This window comes from Hypanus sabinus, chromosome 7 (assembly GCF_030144855.1).
Source record: "Hypanus sabinus isolate sHypSab1 chromosome 7, sHypSab1.hap1, whole genome shotgun sequence".
Classification (NCBI taxonomy): domain Eukaryota; kingdom Metazoa; phylum Chordata; class Chondrichthyes; order Myliobatiformes; family Dasyatidae; genus Hypanus; species Hypanus sabinus.
This window is the reverse complement of record NC_082712.1, coordinates 42,140,777-42,163,025: the sequence shown is the minus strand read 5'-3', so window position 1 is coordinate 42,163,025 and position 22,249 is coordinate 42,140,777. Positions and strand designations below refer to the sequence as shown.

At 40.7% G+C, this 22,249-nt stretch overlaps 1 protein-coding gene across 4 annotated transcripts in view; it reads right to left on the bottom strand.

Moving 5' to 3' along the window:
* Positions 1–22,249, bottom strand: part of gak (cyclin G associated kinase) — a 143,251-nt gene that overhangs the window by 89,873 nt on the left and 31,129 nt on the right. For all 4 annotated transcript variants that reach the window (XM_059974607.1, XM_059974609.1, XM_059974610.1 and 1 more), the window contains exons 6-10: positions 15,637–15,762; positions 14,704–14,793; positions 10,909–11,044; positions 7,826–7,938; positions 3,004–3,103 (exon numbers count right to left, since the gene is read on the bottom strand). In XM_059974607.1, the coding sequence (XP_059830590.1) occupies positions 3,004–3,103; positions 7,826–7,938; positions 10,909–11,044; positions 14,704–14,793; positions 15,637–15,762 (565 nt within the window). The remainder of the gene's footprint in view (positions 1–3,003; positions 3,104–7,825; positions 7,939–10,908; positions 11,045–14,703; positions 14,794–15,636; positions 15,763–22,249) is intronic.

Sequence of the window (22,249 nt, the reverse complement as noted above, 5' to 3'; positions counted from 1 at the left end):
TCCTTAATGTGGGAGCATAGGTCAATAGGGTGGAGAATGGAGCACATGGCGTGACTGCTTCCATAGGTTAGGGCAGAGAATATAAAAGTTGGGATATTATGTTGTAATTTTACAAAGCTCTGGTCAGGCTGTATTAGAGTATTGAAGTTGCCTGTATTGGAGAACGTTAGTTCTGGAGATAGATTGGATAGGCTTTCCTTGGAGTAAAAGAGACTGAGGGGTGGCCTGATAGGGGCATATGAAATTATATGAGGCATTGACAGAGTCGTTTGGTTGAGATAACAAAACCAAAAGGTACAAGGTTAAAGGAAAGAGTTTTAAAGGGACTCGAAGGGAAAGCTCTTGTTTAAGAGGTGTTTGTTAGCTGGAACACACAGGCAAAGGAAGTGGTGAACAATTGTTACATTTCAGAGACATTTAGCAGACACTTAAAAAGGCAAGGTGCAGCAGAATAGAATCTGATTAATATCACTGGCATATGTCATGAAATTTGTAACTTTGCAGCAGTAAAATGTAATACATGATAAATATAGAAAAAACTGAATTACAGTAATTAAATAGTTAAATTAAAAATAAGGAGTGCAAAAACTGAAGTTTAAAAAAGTACTAGTGTTCATGGGATCAGTGTCCATTTAGAAATTGGATGGCAGAGGGGAAGAAACTGGTTCTGAATCGCTCTGTGTGCGCCTTCAGGATCCTTCCTGAGGGTAACGATGAGAAGAGGGCATGTCTTGAGTGGTGGGGATCCTTAATGATAGATGTTGCCTTCCTAAGCCACCATTCCTTGAAAGTTGCCTTGGACACTATGGAGGCTAGTACCCATGATGGAGCTGACTAACTTTACAACTTTCTGCAACTTACTTCAATCCTGTGCAGTCGGCCCCCTCCCCCCAGACCAAACGGTGATGCAGCCAGTCAGAATACTCTCCACAGTACATTTGCAGAAGTTTTCCAGTGTTTTAGGTGATAAACCAAACCTCCTCAAATTCCTAATGAAATATAGCCACTGCCTTGCCTTCTTCGTAGCTGCATCAATATGTTGCATCCAAGTTAGGTCCTCGGAGATACTGACACCCAGGAACCTGAAATGGCTCACTCTCTCTACTTCTGCTCCCTCTATGAGGATTGGTCTCTGTTCACTCATCTTACCCTTTCTGAAGTCCACAATCAACTCTTTAGTCTTACTAACAGTGAGTGCAAGTTTGTTGTTACAACATCATTCAACTAGCTGGTACATCTAGCTCCAAGGATTAGGATAGGATCTTAATCAGGCAAATGGGATTACTGTAGTGTAGATGGGGAAAAAAAATCGGCTTGGATGTTGCAGGGTGAAGGCTGCACTTCTGTGCTGTATAACTTTGTGATAACCTCTGTGATCCTGGCTTTGATGATTTGACAGTTATCTCAGATTTAATAAGAATATAAACATAGAAACATAGAAAATAGGTGCAGGAGTAGGCCATTCAGCCCTTAGAGCCTGCACCGCCATTCAGTATGATCATGGCTGATCATCCAACTCAGAACCCTGTACCTGCTTTCTCTCCATAACCCCTGATCCCTTTAGCCACAAGGGCCATATCTAACTTCCTCTTAAATATAGCCAATGAACCGGCCTCAACTGTTTCCTGTGGCAGAGAATTCCACAGATTCACCACTCTCTGTGTGAAGAAGTTTCTCTTCATCTCGGTCCTAAAAGGCTTCCCCTTTATCCTTAAACTGTGACCCCTCGTTCTGGACTTCCCCAACATCGGAAATAATCTTCCTGCATCTAGCCTGTCCAATCCCTTTAGAATTTTATACGTTTCAATAAGATCCCCCCTCAATCTTCTAAATTCCAGTGAGTATAAGCCTAGTCGATACAGTCTTTCTTCATATGAAAGTCCTGCCATCCCAGGAATCAATCTGGTGAACCTTCTCTGCACTCCCTCTATGGCAAGAATGTCTTTCCTCAGATTAGGGGACTAAAACTGCACACAATATTCGAGGTGCGGTCTCACCAAGGCCTTGTACAACTGCAGTAGAACCTCCCTGCTCCTGTACTCAAATCCTTTTGCTATGAATGTCAACATACCATTTGCCTTTTTCACCGTCTGCTGTACCTGCATGCCCACCTTCAATGACTGGTGTACAACGACACCCAGGTCTCATTGCATCTCCCCTTCTCCTAATCGGCCACCGTTCAGATAATAAATCTGTTTTCCTGTTCTTGCCACCAAAGTGGATAACCTCACATTTATCCACATTAAATTGCATCTGCCATGAATTTGCCCACTCACCTAACCTATCCAAGTCACCCTGCATCCTCTTAGCATCCTCCTCACAGCTAACACTGCCGCCCAGCTTCGTGTCATCCGCAAACTTGGAGATGCTGCATTTAATTCCCTCATCTAAATCATTAATATATATTGTAAACAACCGGGGTCCCAGCACTGAGCCTTGCGGTAGCCCACTAGTCACTGCCTGCCATTCTGAAAAGGTCCCGTTTACTCCCACTCTTTGCTTCCTCTCTGCCAACCAATTCTCTATCTACATCAATACCATACCCCCAATACCATGCAATACAATAAACTCCAAGTAAGTTCTCTGGATATGTTTTGTCATTGTAATTCTGCATGTTCAAAAGGGAAACAAACCAGAGCCTGTCATATATGCCAATATGTGAACTAATTAGCAACATAGAGCATGAGATAATCAAATATAAATGAAGGCACCACATCAGCTGCAATTGTTTGTGACCCAATTTCAACATCAACTTCCTGGCTGTGATATAATTGTAGATACGAGATACAGCCCCAAGTCTAAATGATCTTGACAGCAGGATTTTAAACATCAAATCCTCTTTAGTAACAAGATGAGAGATGCTGGTCACCAGTCAGAAAAAGCTGTGAACTTTAAACATGAATGTGCATGTTTTTACAAAACCACATACTTCTAAGGTCTTGTTTTGCTCCAGGAAGATTATTAATATTCTTTCCTGCTTTAATTAAGAAACACGCTGCATACCTGCATTATGTATATTGTTTAGACTTCCTCCTGACTTGTTCCAATGTGGTTTTGAACTTGCTAGTGCATTGTTGGCTATCCCTCCATTCTGTTCCAGGAGCTGTAAGGATTAATAACAATTACTACTAATCTTTATCAAATAAAACCATAGCACATTTATGAACAAACACAACACAAATAAAAGCAAAGCTTCCTGGATCCTGATTGCAATTGTATCAAGGTAAACAGCAGCTCCAATTGAGACCAAAGAGGGCACTACAGAGCAAGTACCACTCAAACCTCAGCTTAGCACCTATAGGCAGTTCCATTTTGGCTCTAGTGCAGCATGAGCAGCTGACTGCAGCTTACCTGCTTCACACTTACATTTCATATGTGAAAAATCAGCCTGATTTTTCAATATAAGCAGCTTCAATTATATTAGGTGAAGTTATACATTAATACATTTTCATAAGACAATTTAAAATTTATCAACATCCTAAACTATAAAATAAATCTGAGTATCATAACCTAGAAAATTAATTCTAACAATGAAGGAAAAGTCTCTTCACTTAAACCATCCCTCTCCCTTTAGCTAATTGGGCTCTACAATCCCCCAAAACTACAAGATATTACAATAAAAAGCAACTCATCATTTACAGTTTCTGATCAGTCACCTTGCCCTATATGATCAGAGATTAAAACATCAATATATTACTTTAATAATTGAATTCTACTTTTGATAAAGTAGGATTGGACTTGGTATCAAACTGTACTTTTCCCATGGCTTTCCAGTGGAAAAAAGTAACTACTGTACACAATCATACATAACCAAGATGACAGAAAAATGCTTGTTCTTTCTAACTGGTAAAATATACCACATTCAAGCATTTCAAATAGTTTTCTTATCGAGATTGCAGATGTAAGCAATGATAACTTCTTCAACATGGGATCCACAAGGAATTTATTTTAAAGATGCACATTTTCAACACTATTTATATCAGGATTGATAACGTAATTTTGTGGATCAGAGAGCTCTTCAGGTTCAATACAAAAAAAAACACACATTTCTAATAAGTAGAGAAAGGAGAGAGAATAAATGTAGAGAACAAATGCAAGAGAGGTATACAAACAAGAGAAAGTCTTCATCAGGACTGATGAAGGGTCTTGGCCCAAAACATTCCTTGTTTATTCTTTTCATTGATGCTGCCTGCCCTGCAGAGTTCCTCCACCATTTTGTGTGTGTTACTAGAGAGGTAGAGGTGTCCCCTGCTTTACGAATGTTCGCTTTACATCACTTTGCTCTTATAAAGGACCTATGATAGCAACCTGTTTTCGCATTACAAAGAGGATTTTCGCCTTTACAAAAATTTTTCCCATATAAATTGATGGTTCTTCATTTTATGTCATTTTGGCTTAAGAAAGGTTTCATAGGAACTCTCTACCTTTGTAAAGGGGGCTGCATCTATATTTCCACTCTGATGTACATTGTGGGGGTGTCACCTATGAGCATTGGGTTTAGATAACTGATATCCAAGAAAACATAAAGCTTCCAATCCTTTTACTGCAGTTTTCTTTGTCAAACTCCTTACTCCTGAAAACAGATTAAAATCTGGACCCCAAAATCAACTGTTCCAATTGAAATAATATGATACAAAATAAACACTTTAAAGCCAGAAGTCCACACAAGTGATTGCATTTTACACAGATGATATAGAACAGAAAGTCAAAGCAAGTTTTACTAAGCGCATTCACACTACAAACCTAAGGGGGAAAATTAAGTTCAAAGAGACAAAATCTAGGTCATAAAGAGATAAAATAAGTTTAGAGAATCCAAAATAAAAAATAATGTAAATACTCTGGTCAGGCAACATCTGTAGTGAGAGAGAGATTAACATTTCAGTTTAATTACCTTTCATCACAACACCATAATTTCACACATACAGCATTTGCAATATTTTACTTTCAAACAGGTTAGGTGAGCTGCAAAAAGATTGTGTGTTGGAGTAGAATGTGGGAATTTGAGTTATTAACAGGAAAACTGTACTACAGAAAATCTTTTCAATGATGAAAAACTTATATGTTCATGTACAGAGGAACGAGCAGTGAAATCACAGGAAATAGAGAGTTAACACAATATAAAAATTGATGGAAAAGGTGGTTTGTCTATCTTAATTGCAAATGAAGTGAAGGGCAGCAGTTTAGGACCCTGTACCATAAGATACTATGAGCAGAATTAGGCCATTCGACCCACCAAGTCTTCCACCATTTAATCATCTCTCTTAATGCCTCCTCCATGGAACCTTTAACACCCTGACTGATCAAGAACCTAGCAATATCCACCTTAAATAAACCCAATGACTCGGCCTCCACAGCCATCTGTGGCAATGAATTCCTCTCATCCCTGTTATAAAGGGACAACCTTCTATTCTGAGATTGTGCCCTCTGGTCTTGTACTTCTCCACTATAGAAAACATCCTCTGCACATCCACTACATCTAAGCCTTTCAATATTTGATAGGTTCAATAAGATCCTACCTCATTTTTCTAATCTCCAACGAGTAAAGGTCCAGAGCCATCAAACGTACTTCATACGTTAAGCTTTTCATTCTCAAGATCATTCTTGTGATCCTCCTCTGAATCCTCTCCAAAATCAGCACATATTTTCTAAGATTAGGTGCCCAAAACTGCTCACAATACTCCAAGTGCAGTCTGACTAATGCTTTACAAATCCTCAGCTTTACATCCTTGCTCTTACATTCTAGTCCACTCAAACTAAATGCAAATATAGTTTATAACTCAACCTGCAAGTTAATCTTTAGGGAAACCTACACGAGTACTCCTAAGTCCCTTTGCACCTCAGATTTCTGAATTTCCTCCACCTTTAATCTTTCTGCCGAAGTGCTTGACCATACACTTTCCTGCACTATATTTCATCTGCCACTACTTTGCCTATTCTCCTAATCTGTATAACATGCTTTGTCAACAACAAAGGACAGGCATTTCTATCTTGGAGCAACAGATTGTATGCAGAAGAAAGCAGTGGGTTAAGCAGCTTTCATGGGGGAAACAAATTGTCAACCATTCTTTTCTGCACAGGTATGTTGCTAGCCATACTGAATTCCTCCAGCAGGTTGTTTGTTGCTCCAGATTCCAGCATCTGCAGTCTCCTGCACCTCCAGTTGTGCTTTGGAAGTGGTGCAATGCAGTTTACTAGATTCTGTTGTAGGATCTGTGGCAATGGGGAGGTGCGCAATGACTAATGCTGAATTAATCTCAGCATATCTGAAGCACCAGAGGTGCCTCCATTGAAACAAGCAAGATTCCTAAAGCAAATTAATAAGAATGTTACCAAGAGGCTGTTTTTGACCCCCAGTCAGGAGAGAGACTGGGGGGGGGGGGGAGGTTACAAAGTATAAAGTGAGCCACTTAAGAGTGAGTCAAGAAATGTCTTTATTTGGACAGTTGTGAGTCATTGAAAGTAGTATCTTTGAAAATATTCAAGGCCGATATGGAGAAATGTTTGAATCAAAGGTTATGGGAAATGGGAATTGGGAATGGCCAGGAACATAGATCAGCAGAATCAGTATAGGCCTTCCTGCATGATAGAGCTGCCTCCCAGGCTTGATCCTGGTTTAAATTATGCTTTTCCCAGGAAACCCAATGTCTGAAGGCATCAGAATGCTTTAGGAAATGAACCTCCTCTCTGTTTGAATTCCCCATTCATTTGTACATTAAGGCAAAATGAATAAATGACAGCTTGTTAACAAAAAAAATACAATATAGCCCTCACATATATAAAGCAAAACAGAATATTGGTCAAAATTTTAAAGTACAGAAACAATCCCTTCCTATGATAAAATAATATTTTGTTACATATGTTTCTAAACTACAAAGGAGAAAAGAAAATGAACATTAACACAAGGGGCTCACTGACAGCCAACAGTTGTGAGCCATTAACTGTTTGGACAGCTTATCTTGGACATCCATGCATGCTCAGCCTGATGTGGAAGCCCTTAATAAAGCCTGAGGTTAAGTGCCAGAGTAGAGGGCCAGCAGTTGAGAAGAGAGGACAAACTTATACCGGGAAACAAAAAATAGTCTGCTTGAGAAACTTCGTGGGTTAAGCTGCATTTGTGGGAGGAAAGGAACTGGATATGTTTCGTGTTGAAACGCTGCATCAGGACTATATCTGTGTACACCTGCAATCCCCGTATGTAGCAGATTCTGATTAACTGGGCCATCAGTTAATAAAGGCAACTGCTTATTTGGAACAATGCTTGAACAACAGAAAAACAATTAAGAAAACAGCCTGGATACCCTTCATTTCTTTGGGAGAATATGCCATTTAATCGGGACAGGAGCCTGTTGCTGAACATTCTTACTAACATTAGTCACATGCACCGTGCACCATTAAGACACTATACTGAGCTTGCACAATTTTAAGTACCTGAGAACAAGACATCTTGCTTCAGTCACATAACAGAATTGAGAAACACAATGGGGCACACAGATCATTGCACTAGGCTCAAGTGAAAACAGTCAACAGTGCATACTGTGCACAGCTCAGTTTTAACCATTCCTGGCCAGCAGACTGATAATACAGAAGTACCAGGAATTTGGTTTCATTAAGGTGTATTGTCACTACAGTTTTATGGCAAGCCAGGATCAACGTAGCCCACCAGTGTAAATGTTGCTGCTTTCTTCTTTCCAATTTTGACATCAAAAAAGTAATCGCAACAAATAAAATGATGCAATGCATTTGTACTCTATTATTAATATTCTCATCAGCTTGTTTCTAAACCAGAATGAGTCTCCAACTTACAACTTTTATAAAAATTTCTTACTTCTGTAATTGGAGATTTAAGATTAATATTTCGGGCAGCAGCAATCTCCTGCAGCTGATTCACAACCTCAGTGATAGTCATTCGCTCTTTAGGATTTATCTTTATCATATTACCTATAGCAATAAACAGAAGAGAAAATAAGCAATCAATCCGTTATCCACAATTTATCAACAGTGTGATCATTTTTTGGCAAAAAAACTAACATGGCAGATTGGGATGATCATTGTCAAAATGATTGATGATCAAAATTAACAGATTAAGTAACAAAAAGCACAAGAGTAACAAAAAATGCACAAAATTAGAAGCAACTCTTTTCGCTTAGATGTGGGATCAACTGGTTGTTGCATAATTGGCAAATAGCAATAACAATTCTCAAAGGCTCTATCTATACTGACACCTTATCCTTTGACTACATGCTCATGACTTGGCAAAGGAAAGTTATTATCCAGTTTTGCAGATGATTGCATATTAGGAGGTAGGTCAAAGTGTATGGAGGGGAAGAGCTAGTCACAAAGATTCAGAAAGAGTGAGTGGGGAAATCTATGGTACATGGAGTTCACAATAGGGAGAATGGGTTATCCAATCTATATCCATTTTCTGAAAAACAAGAAGCTCAGAGACCATCACCAACACTAATCAAATGAAAATGGCAGGTTATTCATAGCTAACAGGACATATTGAAGATAGACAGCACAATGGGACAGCAGATAACGCTGCTGCCAAAGAGCTTCAGTGATCCGATTTTAATTCTGACCTTCAATGCTGTCTGCATGGTTTGTACATTCTCCTTGTGATTGTGTAGGTTTTCTCTGAGTGCTACAGTTTCCTCACAAATTCTAAAGATTTGTAGCTAGTTGACTGCTGTAAACTACCTCTAGTGCAGGAGGGCAGGAAATCAGCAAGGGGTCAATGGGTACTCAATAGAGAGCAATTTCTAAGGAAATCACTGGTGGAATAGGCTTGATGGAAATTGTCTGAGAGCTGACATAGATTCAGTAGGTCAATGGTCATCTTCTGCATCAGAGGGAAATGCTTACAAAGTGGAAGAGGCTTAAATTTGTCAGGAGTTTTAAGAAAAGGCAGGTAAGGAAGTTCAAGTATCACTATATCATGATCTGACAGAATAGCTCAAGGGACTAAATGACCCAGTCATCATCCTGTAGCTTCCATTTCATTATTTACTCCCAGAATAGGACAAAAGTTCATGCAAACTCCTGTCACTATACAGTGTAGTATGAAAAAACATTCAATCAGCAAACTTAGATAATCCATTAACTTAAAGCAGCATAGTTATAAACAATTATACAGTGATTCAGATTTAGATTATTAAACACATTTTAGCTAAAAGCAAATCTAGTTAACCATGACACTTAGTTAACCTAAGTATCATACCACACTGAAATATTATAATAATATTGGCTCAATTACCCCACATTTTCACATGATTTTGTAATCATGCAAAGCAAGTTCAAATTGTTACCTCCAAAATTATGTCCATATTTCAGAAAATTCACTTCTTGAATACTGTACCACACCCATCAGAGCTCTGAAACTTCATCTGAAGTGTCACCAGTGTTAACTCCTGCTGACATAGTCCAGCTGCATTCCACCAGTTTGCTACAGTCATCACACTAGGCTTCACTAATGTCTCTCAATAATTACATCAAATGGATTTCCCATGTTAAGTGGCCATACCTTTATCTATCTGATCACATGTCTGCTCTTGCTACCCTTCCCAACTCTAAACCATTCTCCACAGATTTCCGGACCTTTTTCTCATCCTTTTGATAACTGTGCCTTATCTTCCACGTGCATGCTGGCAACACTCAATTCATTCATTATCCATGTGCTGCCATTCAGGCTGGTTTCAAGTAAATCATTATTTCTTTCAGTTTAACAAAGGGAATGGCTTCAGTCCCACAGCAGAAACTTTATTTGTCAATGATTGCCTCTCAAGCCACAGCACAGAATAGTCACTCTGCAAAAGTTTACACTCAAGTGGAGGTCTCTTCATCTGGACTGTCTGCATAACCATAAATGTGAGTTTCTGTAGATGCTGAAAATCTTGAGCAGTACACACAAAATACTGGGGGAACACAGCAAGTCAGGCAGCAACTGTAGAGGGAAATAAACAGTTGACATTTCAGGCTAATCAGCACTGGAAAGGAAGAGGAAAGATACCAAAATAAGAAGGTTGGGGGAGGGGGAGGAGTACAGACTGGCAGGTGATAAACGAAACTAGCTGACAGGGAATAAAGTAAGGACCTGGGAGGAGACAGGTAAAAGAGGTAAATGGGTGAAGAAGGAGGAACCTGATCGGAGAGCACATTGTACTGTGGAAGAAATGGAAGGAGGAGGGGCAGGTGAGGAGAAGGAGTGAGAGGAGAATCAGAAGCGGGAATGGGAAAAGAAAGAAAGAGGAGGGGGAAAGAAATTGCCAGAAGTTAGGGAAATCTATGTTCATGCCATCAAGTTGGAAGCTACCTAGATGGAGAATGAGTGGTTGCTTCTCCAACATGTATGTGACCTTATCATGGCTGTAGATATCTGTATAACCTTTGTTCCATCAACTCAGATTGTTCCATCTTCACCCAGATGTTGAAAAAAACTTTCATCCACTACTGAATTTCTCATGTTTCTCCACCACCTTCCTGCATGATCAAAAAATTGTTCACTCTTGCTATATCTGTTCCTTTTGTGTCCGGCAATTATGATATGCCACAACATCATGTAAATTAATATAGTTCTATTTTTTTTTAAACCCCCTCTTAAATGTGTCAAGCGATTATATTTTTAAGGTCAAACTCTACATTTAAACATCACATTTTGATCATAGGAGTATTCCTTCTACTTTTATTGTATTCTTAAAACAATAAGTGAATGTCATAGAATCAATTATTCCTGGCACTTAGCAAGTAAAAGAGCATTAATGTCAATGGCACCACTTTCCTCAACATACCCTGGAGATCACTGATGTGAAATTAGTAATCTAAAATTTATTGTGCAGAAGTCAGTCAGTATATCTTACATAATTAATGTGAACATTGAACAACGATGTCATACAGCTTGCATTGAATACTTACAAATGAGGTCGTGAAAAACTGTGTATTTTGTATCATTTGCAGGAATAGAATACTTCCCATTTACTATTGCAAGTTTAGCGCCGTCTTCAAATGGATGCTGCTTAAAGCATAACAGGTACAGAATACAACCCAGAGCCTAAGGAAAGTTTCAACAAAGATGTTAGATAAACACCAGTATGTCAATTAGAGAGAGGAAAAAAAATCAGTATTCTTTGCCACTTTTGAAATATAATTTCTCCTTCCTTCTCACTATCACTCTCCTTCGCTTCAGAATCAGAATCAGGTTTATTATCACCAGAATGTGACGTGAAACATTCTGCGTGTGACGTGCAGCACTGAAGTAGCTGCAGCAGTTCAATGCAATACATAATCTCGCAGAGAAAAATAAATAAATAAAATAACAAATAAATCAATTATGTATATTGAATAGATTTTCTAAAATGTGCAAAAACAAAAATAATGTATTTATTTTAAAAAGTGAGGTAGTGTCCAAAGATTCAATGTCCTTTAGGAATCAGATGGCAGAGGGGAAGAAGCTGTTCCTGAATCACTGAGTGCGTGCCTTCAGAGTTCTGTACCTCTTACCTGATGGTGAGAAAAGGGCATGTCCTGGGTGCTGGAGGTCCTTAATAATAGACACTGCCTTTCTGAGACACTGCTCCCTGAAGGTGTCCTGGGTACTTTGTAGGCTCGTACCCAAGATGGAGCTGACTAGATTTACAACCTTCTGCAGCTTCTTTCGGTCCTGTGCGGTAGCCCCTCCATACCAGACAGTAGGCAGTCTGTCAGAATGCTCTCTACAGTACAACTATAAAAGTTTTTGAGTGTATTTGTTAACATGCCAAATCTCTTCAAACTCCTAAAAAAGCATAGCCGCTGTCTTGCTTTCTTTATAACTACATCGATATGTTGGGACCAGGTCAGAGATCTTGACACCTAGGAACTTGAAGCTGCTCACTCTCTCCACCTCTGATCCTCCGAGGATTGATATGCGTTCCTTCGTCTTACCCTTCCTGAAGTCCACAATCAGCTTTTGTCTTACTGATATTGAGCGCCAGGTTGTTGCTGCAGCACCATTCCACTAGTTGGCATATCTCACTCCCGTATGCCCTCTTGTCACCACCTGAGATTCTACCAACAATAGTTGCATCGTCAGCAAATTTATAGATAGCATTTGAGCTATGCCTAGCCACACAGTCATGTGTATATAGAGAGTAGAGCAGTGGGCTAAGCACACACCTCTGAGGTGCACCAGTGATGGTCATCAATGAGAAGGATATATTAGCACCAATGCTCACAGATTGTGGTCTTCCAGTTAAGAAGTCAAGGATCCAATTGAAGAGGGAGGCACAGAGGCCTAGGTTCTGCAATTTCTCAATTGGGTTTGTGGGAATGATGGTATTAAATGCTGAGCTATAGTCAATGAACAACATCCTGACATAGGTGTTTGTGTTGTCCAAGTGGTCTAAAGCTGTGTGGAGAGCCATTGAGATTACATCTGTCATTGACCTATTGTGGCGTTAGGCAAATTGCGATGGGTCCAGGTCCTTGCTGAGGCAGGAGTTCAGTCTAGTTACAACCAACCTCTCAAAGCATTTCATCACTGTAGATGTGAGTGCTACCGGGTGATAGTCATTAGGGCAGCCCACATTATTCTTCTTAGGCACTGGTATAATTGTTGCCTTTTTGAAGCAAGTAGGAACTACCGCCCATAGCAGTGAGAGGTTGAAAATATCCTTGAATACACCCACTAGTTGGTTGGCACAGGTTTTCAGAGCCTTTCCAGGTACTCCATCGGGACCTTCCACCTTGCGAAGGTTCACTCACTTTAAAGACAGCCCAACATCGGCCTCTGAGACAGAGATCACAGGGTCATCAGGTGCAGCAGGGATCTTCACAGCTGGAGTTGTGTTCTCCCTTTCAAAGCGTGCATAGAAGGCATTAGTTCATCAGGTAGTGAGGCATCGCTGCGATTTATGCTATTGGGTTTCGCTTTGTGGGAAGTAATGTCTTGCAGACCCTGTCAGAGTTACTGTGCATCCAATGTCACCTCCAACCTCATTCAAAATTGTCTCTTTGACCTTGAAATAGCCATCCACAAATCATACCTGGTTTTCTGGTACAGGCCTGGTTCGCCAGCCTTGAATGCCACAGATCTAGCCTTCAGCAGACGATGTACCTCCTGGTTCATCCACGGTTTTTGGTTTGGGAATGTATAGTAAGTCTTTGTGGGCACACACTCATCCACACAGGTTTTAATGAAGTCGGTAGCATACTTTGAACCAGGTTCAAAGATGAATCCCTGAGTACAGTCCAGTCCACCAATTCAAAACAGTCCTGTAGGCACTCCTGTGCTTCCCTCGTCCATACCTTCTTGATCCTCACTACTGGTGCTGCAGTCTTCAGTATCTGCCTATGCTCAGGGAGTAGAAATACAGCTAGGTGATCAGACTTCCCGAAGTGAGGATGTGGAATAGCACGGTAGGTATTATTGATGGTGGTGTAACAATGGTCCAATGTGTTGTTTCCTCTGGTATTGTAATTGATCTGTTGATGGTAATTGCTTAGTGATCTTTTCACAACTGGCCTAAAATCTCCCAAAACGATGGGTGAAGGTGTTAGGGTCTGCTGTTTCGTGCATATTGATCCCATTACTCAGATCATCTAAAGCCTGCTTGACATTGGCCTGAGGTGGAATGTAAACTGCTCCCAAAATGACCTCAGAAAACTCCTGTGGTCAGTCCTGACAAAGGGTCTCGGCCCAAAAAGTCAACAGTGCTTCTTCCTATAGATGCTGCCTGGCCTGTTGCGTTCCACCAGCATTTTGTGTGCATTGCTTGAATTTCCAGCATCTGCAGATTTTCGGTGCTGCTTCTGTCCGTTTTAAGCAGCGATAATTCGTTTAAATGCATTAAGACATCTTTGATGACTATACTGACCTTGGAAGCAGCTGTGCTTTTTAGTTGTATCAGACAGAAACGGGAATATTTAATCGTATCCATTGAGAGTACTGCTGGTACTCAAATTGTACCTAGGCGCCCCGGAATGATATTTAACTCCCTCCCCTAAATATCTTGTTTTCATCTGTCTTTGTAAGCTCTGATGAGAAGTCATTGGCCTAAGATATTAGCTCTTTCTTGTAAGGAGTGGATCAAGTATTAATCTTGTATTCTGATTGGCTTCTCTAAGCTCAGTAATTCTGGTAATGAACTGGAGTCTGACCAGACAGGACAGTGGCAATCACAACAACAAAACAAGTTTGCACATTGACTGCTGGTGACAATAAAGTATATGTTAGTATATCTGGAACTAACACCTCAGGGGAACAAAAGTCATCAACCAAGTGTAATAAGCACCAGAACATTTTGACTACAGAAAGGCTTTCACCAGACACTCAGGGTGCTAACACAAGGACAAAAAATGATTACCTTCTGCTAGTGGTGTTTTATTTCTGTCACATACCCTGAGAACGTTTTAGATTTTTTATGGTAATATTTGGATCCATTGAGACAACATTCAAAATTAAAATTTAAAAAATTCCATTCCTCCCAAAAGACACTTCAGGACCACAGTTTTCAATTTATTGGTAGAGTCAGATATACAGAAATGCTAACTTAACTATTACAACAGGATGAAGTAAACAAGCTAGTTATTTAGATAACAACTCTTTACTCAGAAAACTGAGAGCAAAATAAAAACAATAAAGTGGAAATTTGGTTAAGGTATCTTAAAATAACTTCAAACCATAGAAGTAAAGTTAGTCTCCATTTGGGCTGTTCTGTATTGGATACATACCCAAATATCTTGTTTTTCATTGATTGGATAATTGGAATAAAGGTCTATTATCTCTGGTGTCCTGTACATTGGTGTTGTATTTCTTGTAACCTGGATTATCAAAGAAATGCAAAGAATATCTTTACTCAATCATTCAAGATGGAAGTGCAGTATATTTTATTCCATTGTGGAATAGAACTTTTACAATGTCCTCCCAATACTTACAGAAAAGGAATGAAAAAACCCAAGCAGAAAATTAAGTATTAACCAAAAGGCAACCAGTGATATCAACCGGAATACTTCAAACAAATAAAACTGAAAAACTTCTGAAGAGATTTCTGGAATACTGGCATAGAAACCTACAGCAGGTTGTCTAAAGAGTTAGTTATCCCTTGGTTAGATACACTCATAATTGCAACAATTGTAGGCAGTGAAAAAATGGATCTCACTGTCAAAAGGGTGAAATAAGAACAAAGATAAGCTTAAACTTTAGTGGGGGAAGGAGGTGGAAGCAAAATAACAGAACCAAAAGCATTAACTTTAGAAATATCACCAAATAATGTGAAAAAAGACCAACTGAAATTGGATTAAGGTTCTATTTTGAATGTAATCTTCAATCTTATCCTCTTGTGATGTTTGTGTTGAGCTGGCACTTTCTCCTTATGGAAAATGTGGATTTCTCCAGTTTTCGTTCCGTATCCCAAAGATAAATGGACTAGTAGGTTAAATGACTACTGAAAATTGTCCATAGTGTTTAGCTGAGTGGAAAATTCTGAGGAAGCTGATTAGAAAATGAAGAAAATTTTGTGAGATTAGTGTCGATGGTGCTTTAAGATTGGCATTGACTCACTGGGCAAAGGGCCTGCTTCGGAGCTGAAGGACATCATTGTCTGTCTCACAGCAGCACTGTGTAGTCAGTGATTTCAATATTTAACACAAAAGAAAGCATCATACCTCTTCTTCCACCATTGCTCTCCTATGTGCCGTCCAGGAGTAGTCTGGATAGTGCGCTATGCTTGTGGCACTGCCAAAATCACAAAGCTTAATGGTGCCTTGGTGACTGACCAGAAGATTTTCCACCTGCATTGGAGATAAGCCATCAAACATAACTGGGATAAGGAAATTCTTTGGGCTACAGATGCATTTGCATTACTACAAAAGCCGCAGATTGTCACCATTTGCTTTACCCTGAGTAAAGCACTTTATTATATAGTCCTGGATTTCTTAGTACTCTGCGGATAATCTAACCCAACATTTTTCAGTGAGATTTTCATTCCCCCCCCAGCAATTTCTTTATGATAGAACTTCCCCTAAATGCCATCAACAATCGTGCAGCACATATCTGTCTGTCGTGAGAGTCTCAACATCACAAGTGTGAAAAACCACATTGTATTTAGTCACAGGTTTCAATAGATCCTTTCATACTGAAACCATGATACCTATAGGGCCAGCACTCATTGTACTGACTGAGATCAGTGATTTCCAGTGTCTTTCCTGTGCGCCCAAACTGTTTACTTTTGAAACCTCATTTGTGCCCCTCTCACCTGGCAGGTTGTTGACCTCTGCCATCTCTCAGTTTGCTGCTTACTACTGCATCATGTCTACTGCCTTCATTTGCTTGCACAGCAGGATCCCCTCCAACAGGCTTTCTAGCCCTCCCTGACAATCTCCTGTCAAGGATTCCTGAGGCTCCTTTGCACACACAATACGCCTCCTCTGAATATTGTTATTTGCCAATTACTCAATATCCCTGTGGGAACATTCTCCTAATACCAATGCCTCCCCCCCCCCCCCCCCAATCCAAGATACAGCAACCATTTCCTGCTGGTAGAAGATAATTAATTGTACTGTGGTATAAGATCACAAAATAGTGCAGCAAAGTTAGGCTATTTGGCCCATCAAGAATGCTCTGCCATTTAATCATTGCTGATTTCTTTACACAATTCTCCCGCCATCCACTTAATACAGGGGTTCCCAAGCTGTGTTCCATGGAACCCTTGCTTAATGGCATTGGTCCTTGGGATGAAAAAGGTTAGGAACCCCTCATTTCGTATAGCTTTAAGAAATGACTGAAAAAACTGGACATGTTAAAACTGAAAGTTCTTGCAACGCATCAACAGAGAATGTTTCAACAAGAGAAAATTTGCAAATGAAAATTTACTGGAAATCCAAGCAACATACATAAAATGCTGAAGGAACTCAGCATGCCAGGCAGCATCTACGGAAATGAATACATTTGACTTTTCAGGCTGAGACCCTTCAACCGAACTGGAGAAAAAAAGATAAAGAATAGATTTAAAAGGTGGAGGGGTGGGAGAAACACAAGGTGAAGTATGAAACCAAGAGGGAGAGGAGTGAATTAAAGAGCTGGGAAATAGATTGGTGAAAGAGATTACAGTACAGAGTACACTTAGAGTATTGTGCTCAATTCTGGTCACCTCATTATAGGAAGGATGTGGAAGCTATGGAGAGGGTTCAGAGGAGATTTACCAGGATGTTGCCTGGTTTGCAGAACAAGTCATATGAAGCAAGGTTAGCAGAGCTGGGACTTTTCTCTTTGGAGCATAGAAGAATGAGTGGGGACTTGATAGAGGCCTATGAGAGGCATAGATAGAGTGGATAGTCAGTACCTGTTTCCCAGGGCACCAATAGCAAACACCAGAGGGCATAGGTACAAAATTAAGGGAGGAAAGTTTAGGGGAGACATCAGGGGTAAGTTTTTTTTTTACATAGAGGGTTGTGAGTGCTTGGAATGACTTGCCAGGGATGGTAGTGGAGGCTAAAACATTAGGGGTACTTAAGAGCCTCTTGGACAGGCACATGGATGAAAGAAAAATGGAGGGTTATGGGGTAGTGTGGGTTTAGCACTTTTTTAAAGGATTATATGGGTCAGCACAATATGGAAGGCTGAAGGGCCCGTACTGTGCCGTAGTGTTCTATGGATATGGGCCTAGGGAAGGGGGAATCTAATAGGAGACGACAGAAGGCCACAGAAGGAAGAAAAAGAGGGAGGAGCGCCAGAGGCAGGCAATGGGCAGGCAAGATTCAGATTCAGTTTATTGTCATTTAAAAACCACAAATGCAATGCAGTTAAAAAATGAGACAATGTTCCTCCAGAATGTTATCAACAAAGCACACGACAAAATAGACTACACCAGAAAATCCACATAATGTTTGTCAATCCCCAATCCAAATGTTTGCGACCCCGAGGACTGGGGGCCTGTTCTCTCAGCAGAGACCCAGACCTCACAACAGCAGCAGCAACAAAGAAAGCCTTCCTGGAGATTTCCAGATGTTCCTCCGTGCTCCCATGTCCGTTTTTCATCAGATTAGGATTGGGCACGGCACCCGCTTAACAAGTAACAGATATCAACTCCAGAGTGGCCGCTGCAAACTGCGTCGCACCGCCATCTTGTCCATCTGATGATGGATGTTGCATTCCTGTGACGGTGCTCCATATAGATCTACTCTACGGAGGTGAGGACTTTACCTGTGAGGAACTGGGCAGTACCCACTAGAAAGTAGAGGCACTGCTGTGCTTTCTTCATAACTGCACTTACTCTGAAATGATACGACGAGGAATTTAAAGTTCCTGATCCTCTCCACCTCTGATCACCGATGGGACTAGCATATGGACCTCTGGTTTCCTCCTCCTGGTCAGTTCCTCAGTCTTGCTGACATTGAGTGAGAGATGGTTGTTGTGGCATCACTCAGCCAGATTTTCAACCTCCTTCCTATCTGCTGATTCGTCACCACCTTTGATTCGGTCAACGACAGTGGCGTCATCAGTAAACTTAAATATGGCATTGAAGCGTGCTTAGCCACACAGTCACGTGTAAAGTGAGTAGAGCAGCGGCTAAGTACACAGCCTTGTGGTTCACCTGTGCTGATGGAGATTGTTCAATAGTTCCATTTAATATCAGAGAAATGTATGCAATGTACATTCTGAAATTCCTGTTCTTCGCAGACATCCATGAAAACAGAAGGCCCCAAAGAATGATAACAGTAAAAACGGCAGAACCACAAAGCCCCCCCCACACGCATAAACAGCAGCAAACCAACAACCATCCTCCCACCCCCACCCACTTCCGCAAAAAAATCAACATCCTCCACCCACAAAGCAATAGCAGAGGCAAAGGCAGAGGCAGTTTTGCCAAGTACAGAGCCTCCAACAGCTGATCCACTACTCCCGATGTTCTGCTTTCTCCCATGACACTTCAATCAGCAGCACTGGCATAAAATCAGCCTGTCCTCAGGGCCACGGAGCCTTGGAACCCCAAAGGTGCGCTCATCTTCTGGGCGGTATTCTTGCGAATTCAAAAAGTGGCCGGTCATGAGCCACCAGGAGCAGGTCCCACCACCATAAAGAACTGAAGCCTAAGTGTAATTCCAGGTCAGGGTCTCCAACAGAACCTCATCTACCCTGGAAAGGAAAAATAGATTCATCAAAGGTAAAAATTAAGCTGTTGCAGCAGATGAGCTCGAAGGAGTCACTGTTAAGTGCGGTTGTAGCTCCACCCCTCAAACTTGGAAAATGTTGTCGTCAGTCCAAAATAGCTGGGGTTTGAAATTGAGAAAGTCAAGCATCCAATTGGACAAGGAAGTATTGAGGCCAAGGTGTTGAAGCTCACTGATTATTGATTAGTTTTGAGGGGACTATAGTTTTGAATACAAAGCTGTAATCAATAAAGAGCATCCAGATGTATGCATCTTCGCTGTCCAGATGTTCCAGGGTTGAGTGAAGAGCCAATGAAATGCATCTGCTATTGCCTGTTGTGACGTAGGCAAAATAGAGTGGATCCAAGTCACCTCTCAGTCAGGGGTTGATATGTTTCATTACCAACCCCTCAAAACACTTCATCACAGTGGATGCAAGTGCTATTGGATGATAGACATTGAGATAGGTTACCATGTTCTTCTCAGGCACCAGCATGATTGAGGCCTACTTGAATCAGGTGGGTACCTCAGACTGCTGAAGCAAAAGATTAAAGATATCGATGAACATTCCAGCCAGTTGATCAGCACAGGTCTTTAGTACTTGGTCAGATACCCCATCTGGGTCAGATGTTTTCTGTGTGTTTGACCTCCTGAAAGATGCTCTCACATTGACCTTAGAAACTGAAATCACAGAGTCATCGGGGGCTGTGGGAGTTCATGAAGGTTCCTCCATATTTTGATGAACAAAGCAAGCATAGATGGCACTGAGCTCATCTGGAAGTGAAATTCTGTTTTCATTTGTGTTATTTGATTTTATTTTGTAAGAGGTAATAGCATTCAAGCCCTGCCATAACTGTTGAGGCTCCTTCATTGATTTAAGTTTTGTCTGGAATTGCCATTTGCCAGTGAGATGGCTTACTTGGTCACCAGACCTGAATACAGGTGGTCCCCATTTTTTGAACGTTTGCTTTATGACAGCTCGCTGTTACAAAAGACCTACCTGTTTTCACTTACCAAAGAGGATTTTCGCTTTTACGAAAAAAAATTCCCGCTTTATACGTGTGTTTACCCCAAGAAAGACTACCATGACCATGAAGCCTTGTGCAGGCAGTTGTGTGCGCATGCGTGTATGTGCCAATTTTTTTTCTCCAAATCGATTTTGGCTCACTGTCCTCCCAATTTTGACAAGTGAAGCTACACCGTAATACAATATTTCTACTTTATATAGGCTGTATATTTATCATATCATTCCTGCTTTTACTATATGTTAGTGTTATTTTAGGTTTTATGTGTTATTTGGTGTGATTTGGTAGGTTACTTTTTGGATCTGGGATCATTCAAAAATTTTTCCCATAAATTAATGGTAATTGCTTCTTCGCTTTACGACATTTTGGCTTACAAACGGTTTCATAGGAACGCTCTGCCTTCGGATAACGGGGGATACCTGTACCTTTGATCTGGCCCTCAGAAGGTTATAGATCTCCTGGTGAATACAGGGCTTCTGGTTGGGGAAGACTCTGAATGATTTTATGGGGACTGTTTTTATAAAGTCTATGACAACCATGGACTATTCATTCAGATCCACTGATGAGTCCTTGAACACAGCACAGCCCACCAACTCTTAGTAATCCCATACCTGCTCCTCTGCCTCCCACAACCACCTCTTTGTTGTCCTTATCTCTGGAGCCTTACTCTTTAGCCTCTGCCTGAATGTAGATAAGAGAAGGACAGGCAAGGTTTCCTGAAATATGGTCTGGGCATGAAACAGAAGGCATTCCTTCTCATAGTACAGCAGAGGTCTAATGTGTTGGGACTGCTGGTGTCACAGGTAATGTGCTGATGGTAACTGAGCAGTGATTTCTTCAAACAATCCTGGCTGAAGTCCCTGACAATTATTTGAAATGTGTCAGGGTGGACTGTTTCTTGTTTGATGCCAGCAACATGCAGCATCTCAAATGCCTGTTTATAGTTGGCCGACAGAGATATGTAAACTGGAGTCAAGATCATGGAGGAAAGCTTGCTTGGTAAATAAAATGGCTGAACACAAGTATGACAAAACCACCACATTGGAGCACTACAGAGAGTTTATCATGAAACAAACCCCACCTTCTGCCTTTTCCAAATCAGCAGTTTGGTGCATCCTGTGTATCGAGAAGCCTTCAGGTCTGATCGCCAAATCTGGCAAGCTGGGAGTGAGCCATGTCTCGGTAAAACACGGAACACAACATTTCTCAGTTCCCTTCAATACAGCAATTTTGTCCTTGGGTCCTCAAACTTGTTCTCCAGAGACAGCAGATTTGCTGACAAGATGTTGTGTAGAGAGGATCTCATTCCCCTGTTTCAGCCTGGATTGGAGTACCCCTCACCTGCCTCTCTTCTGGGCATGGCGATGAACCTTCATCCTTAAAGGTGCCGTACCTGGTTGCTTGAGAATCAAGTCCATGGAGACGTTCAGAAGATTGCGAAATCTGTAGTTCATCATGTCAATTCAAAAGTACGTTGTTTAAAGGGGAATTACATGTTGCAGATTGCAGTGACGGCAATTCAAAAGAGGTATTTTTGGAAATTTTGTAAGCAGTCCACAGAACGTCACCATGGCTCATTGGTACCATCTTGATTCTCGATGGAACTATTTTAGTAGAAACGCATTCAACAAATAAAGACTCATTCCTGAGAAAATGCTCTCCTGTCATACAGTGAGCGAGGAAAGAACAGATCTGAGCATCAATACAGTGGCTTCCAGATTGCTTTTCCAAGATTGGGAATTTATTATCTAATTTGTGTATTACTTCAATTATTATATACCAAACAAAAATGTTCATATTTACTGCACACTGTGATGTTTCGGGTAAAGGATCTCCCTGGACTTGCAGGACTTCTGACTTGAAAGTCAGAAAAGTATGGCATTCAAAAATTCACTCCTCTGAGAAAGCCTGGTTCAACTTGTACACAAAATTTGATTCTGAATTGGGACTGAATATAACGACAAATGTAGAAGCTGAACATGGTGCAAAAAAAAAATCACAAGGATGTTACTGGGGCCTTATTCCCTGGGTGCGTTGGAGGCTGAAGGGTGACCTTAAAGAAGTATGTATTCTACTGTGCTTACTAAGGAGAATATTTTAAATGC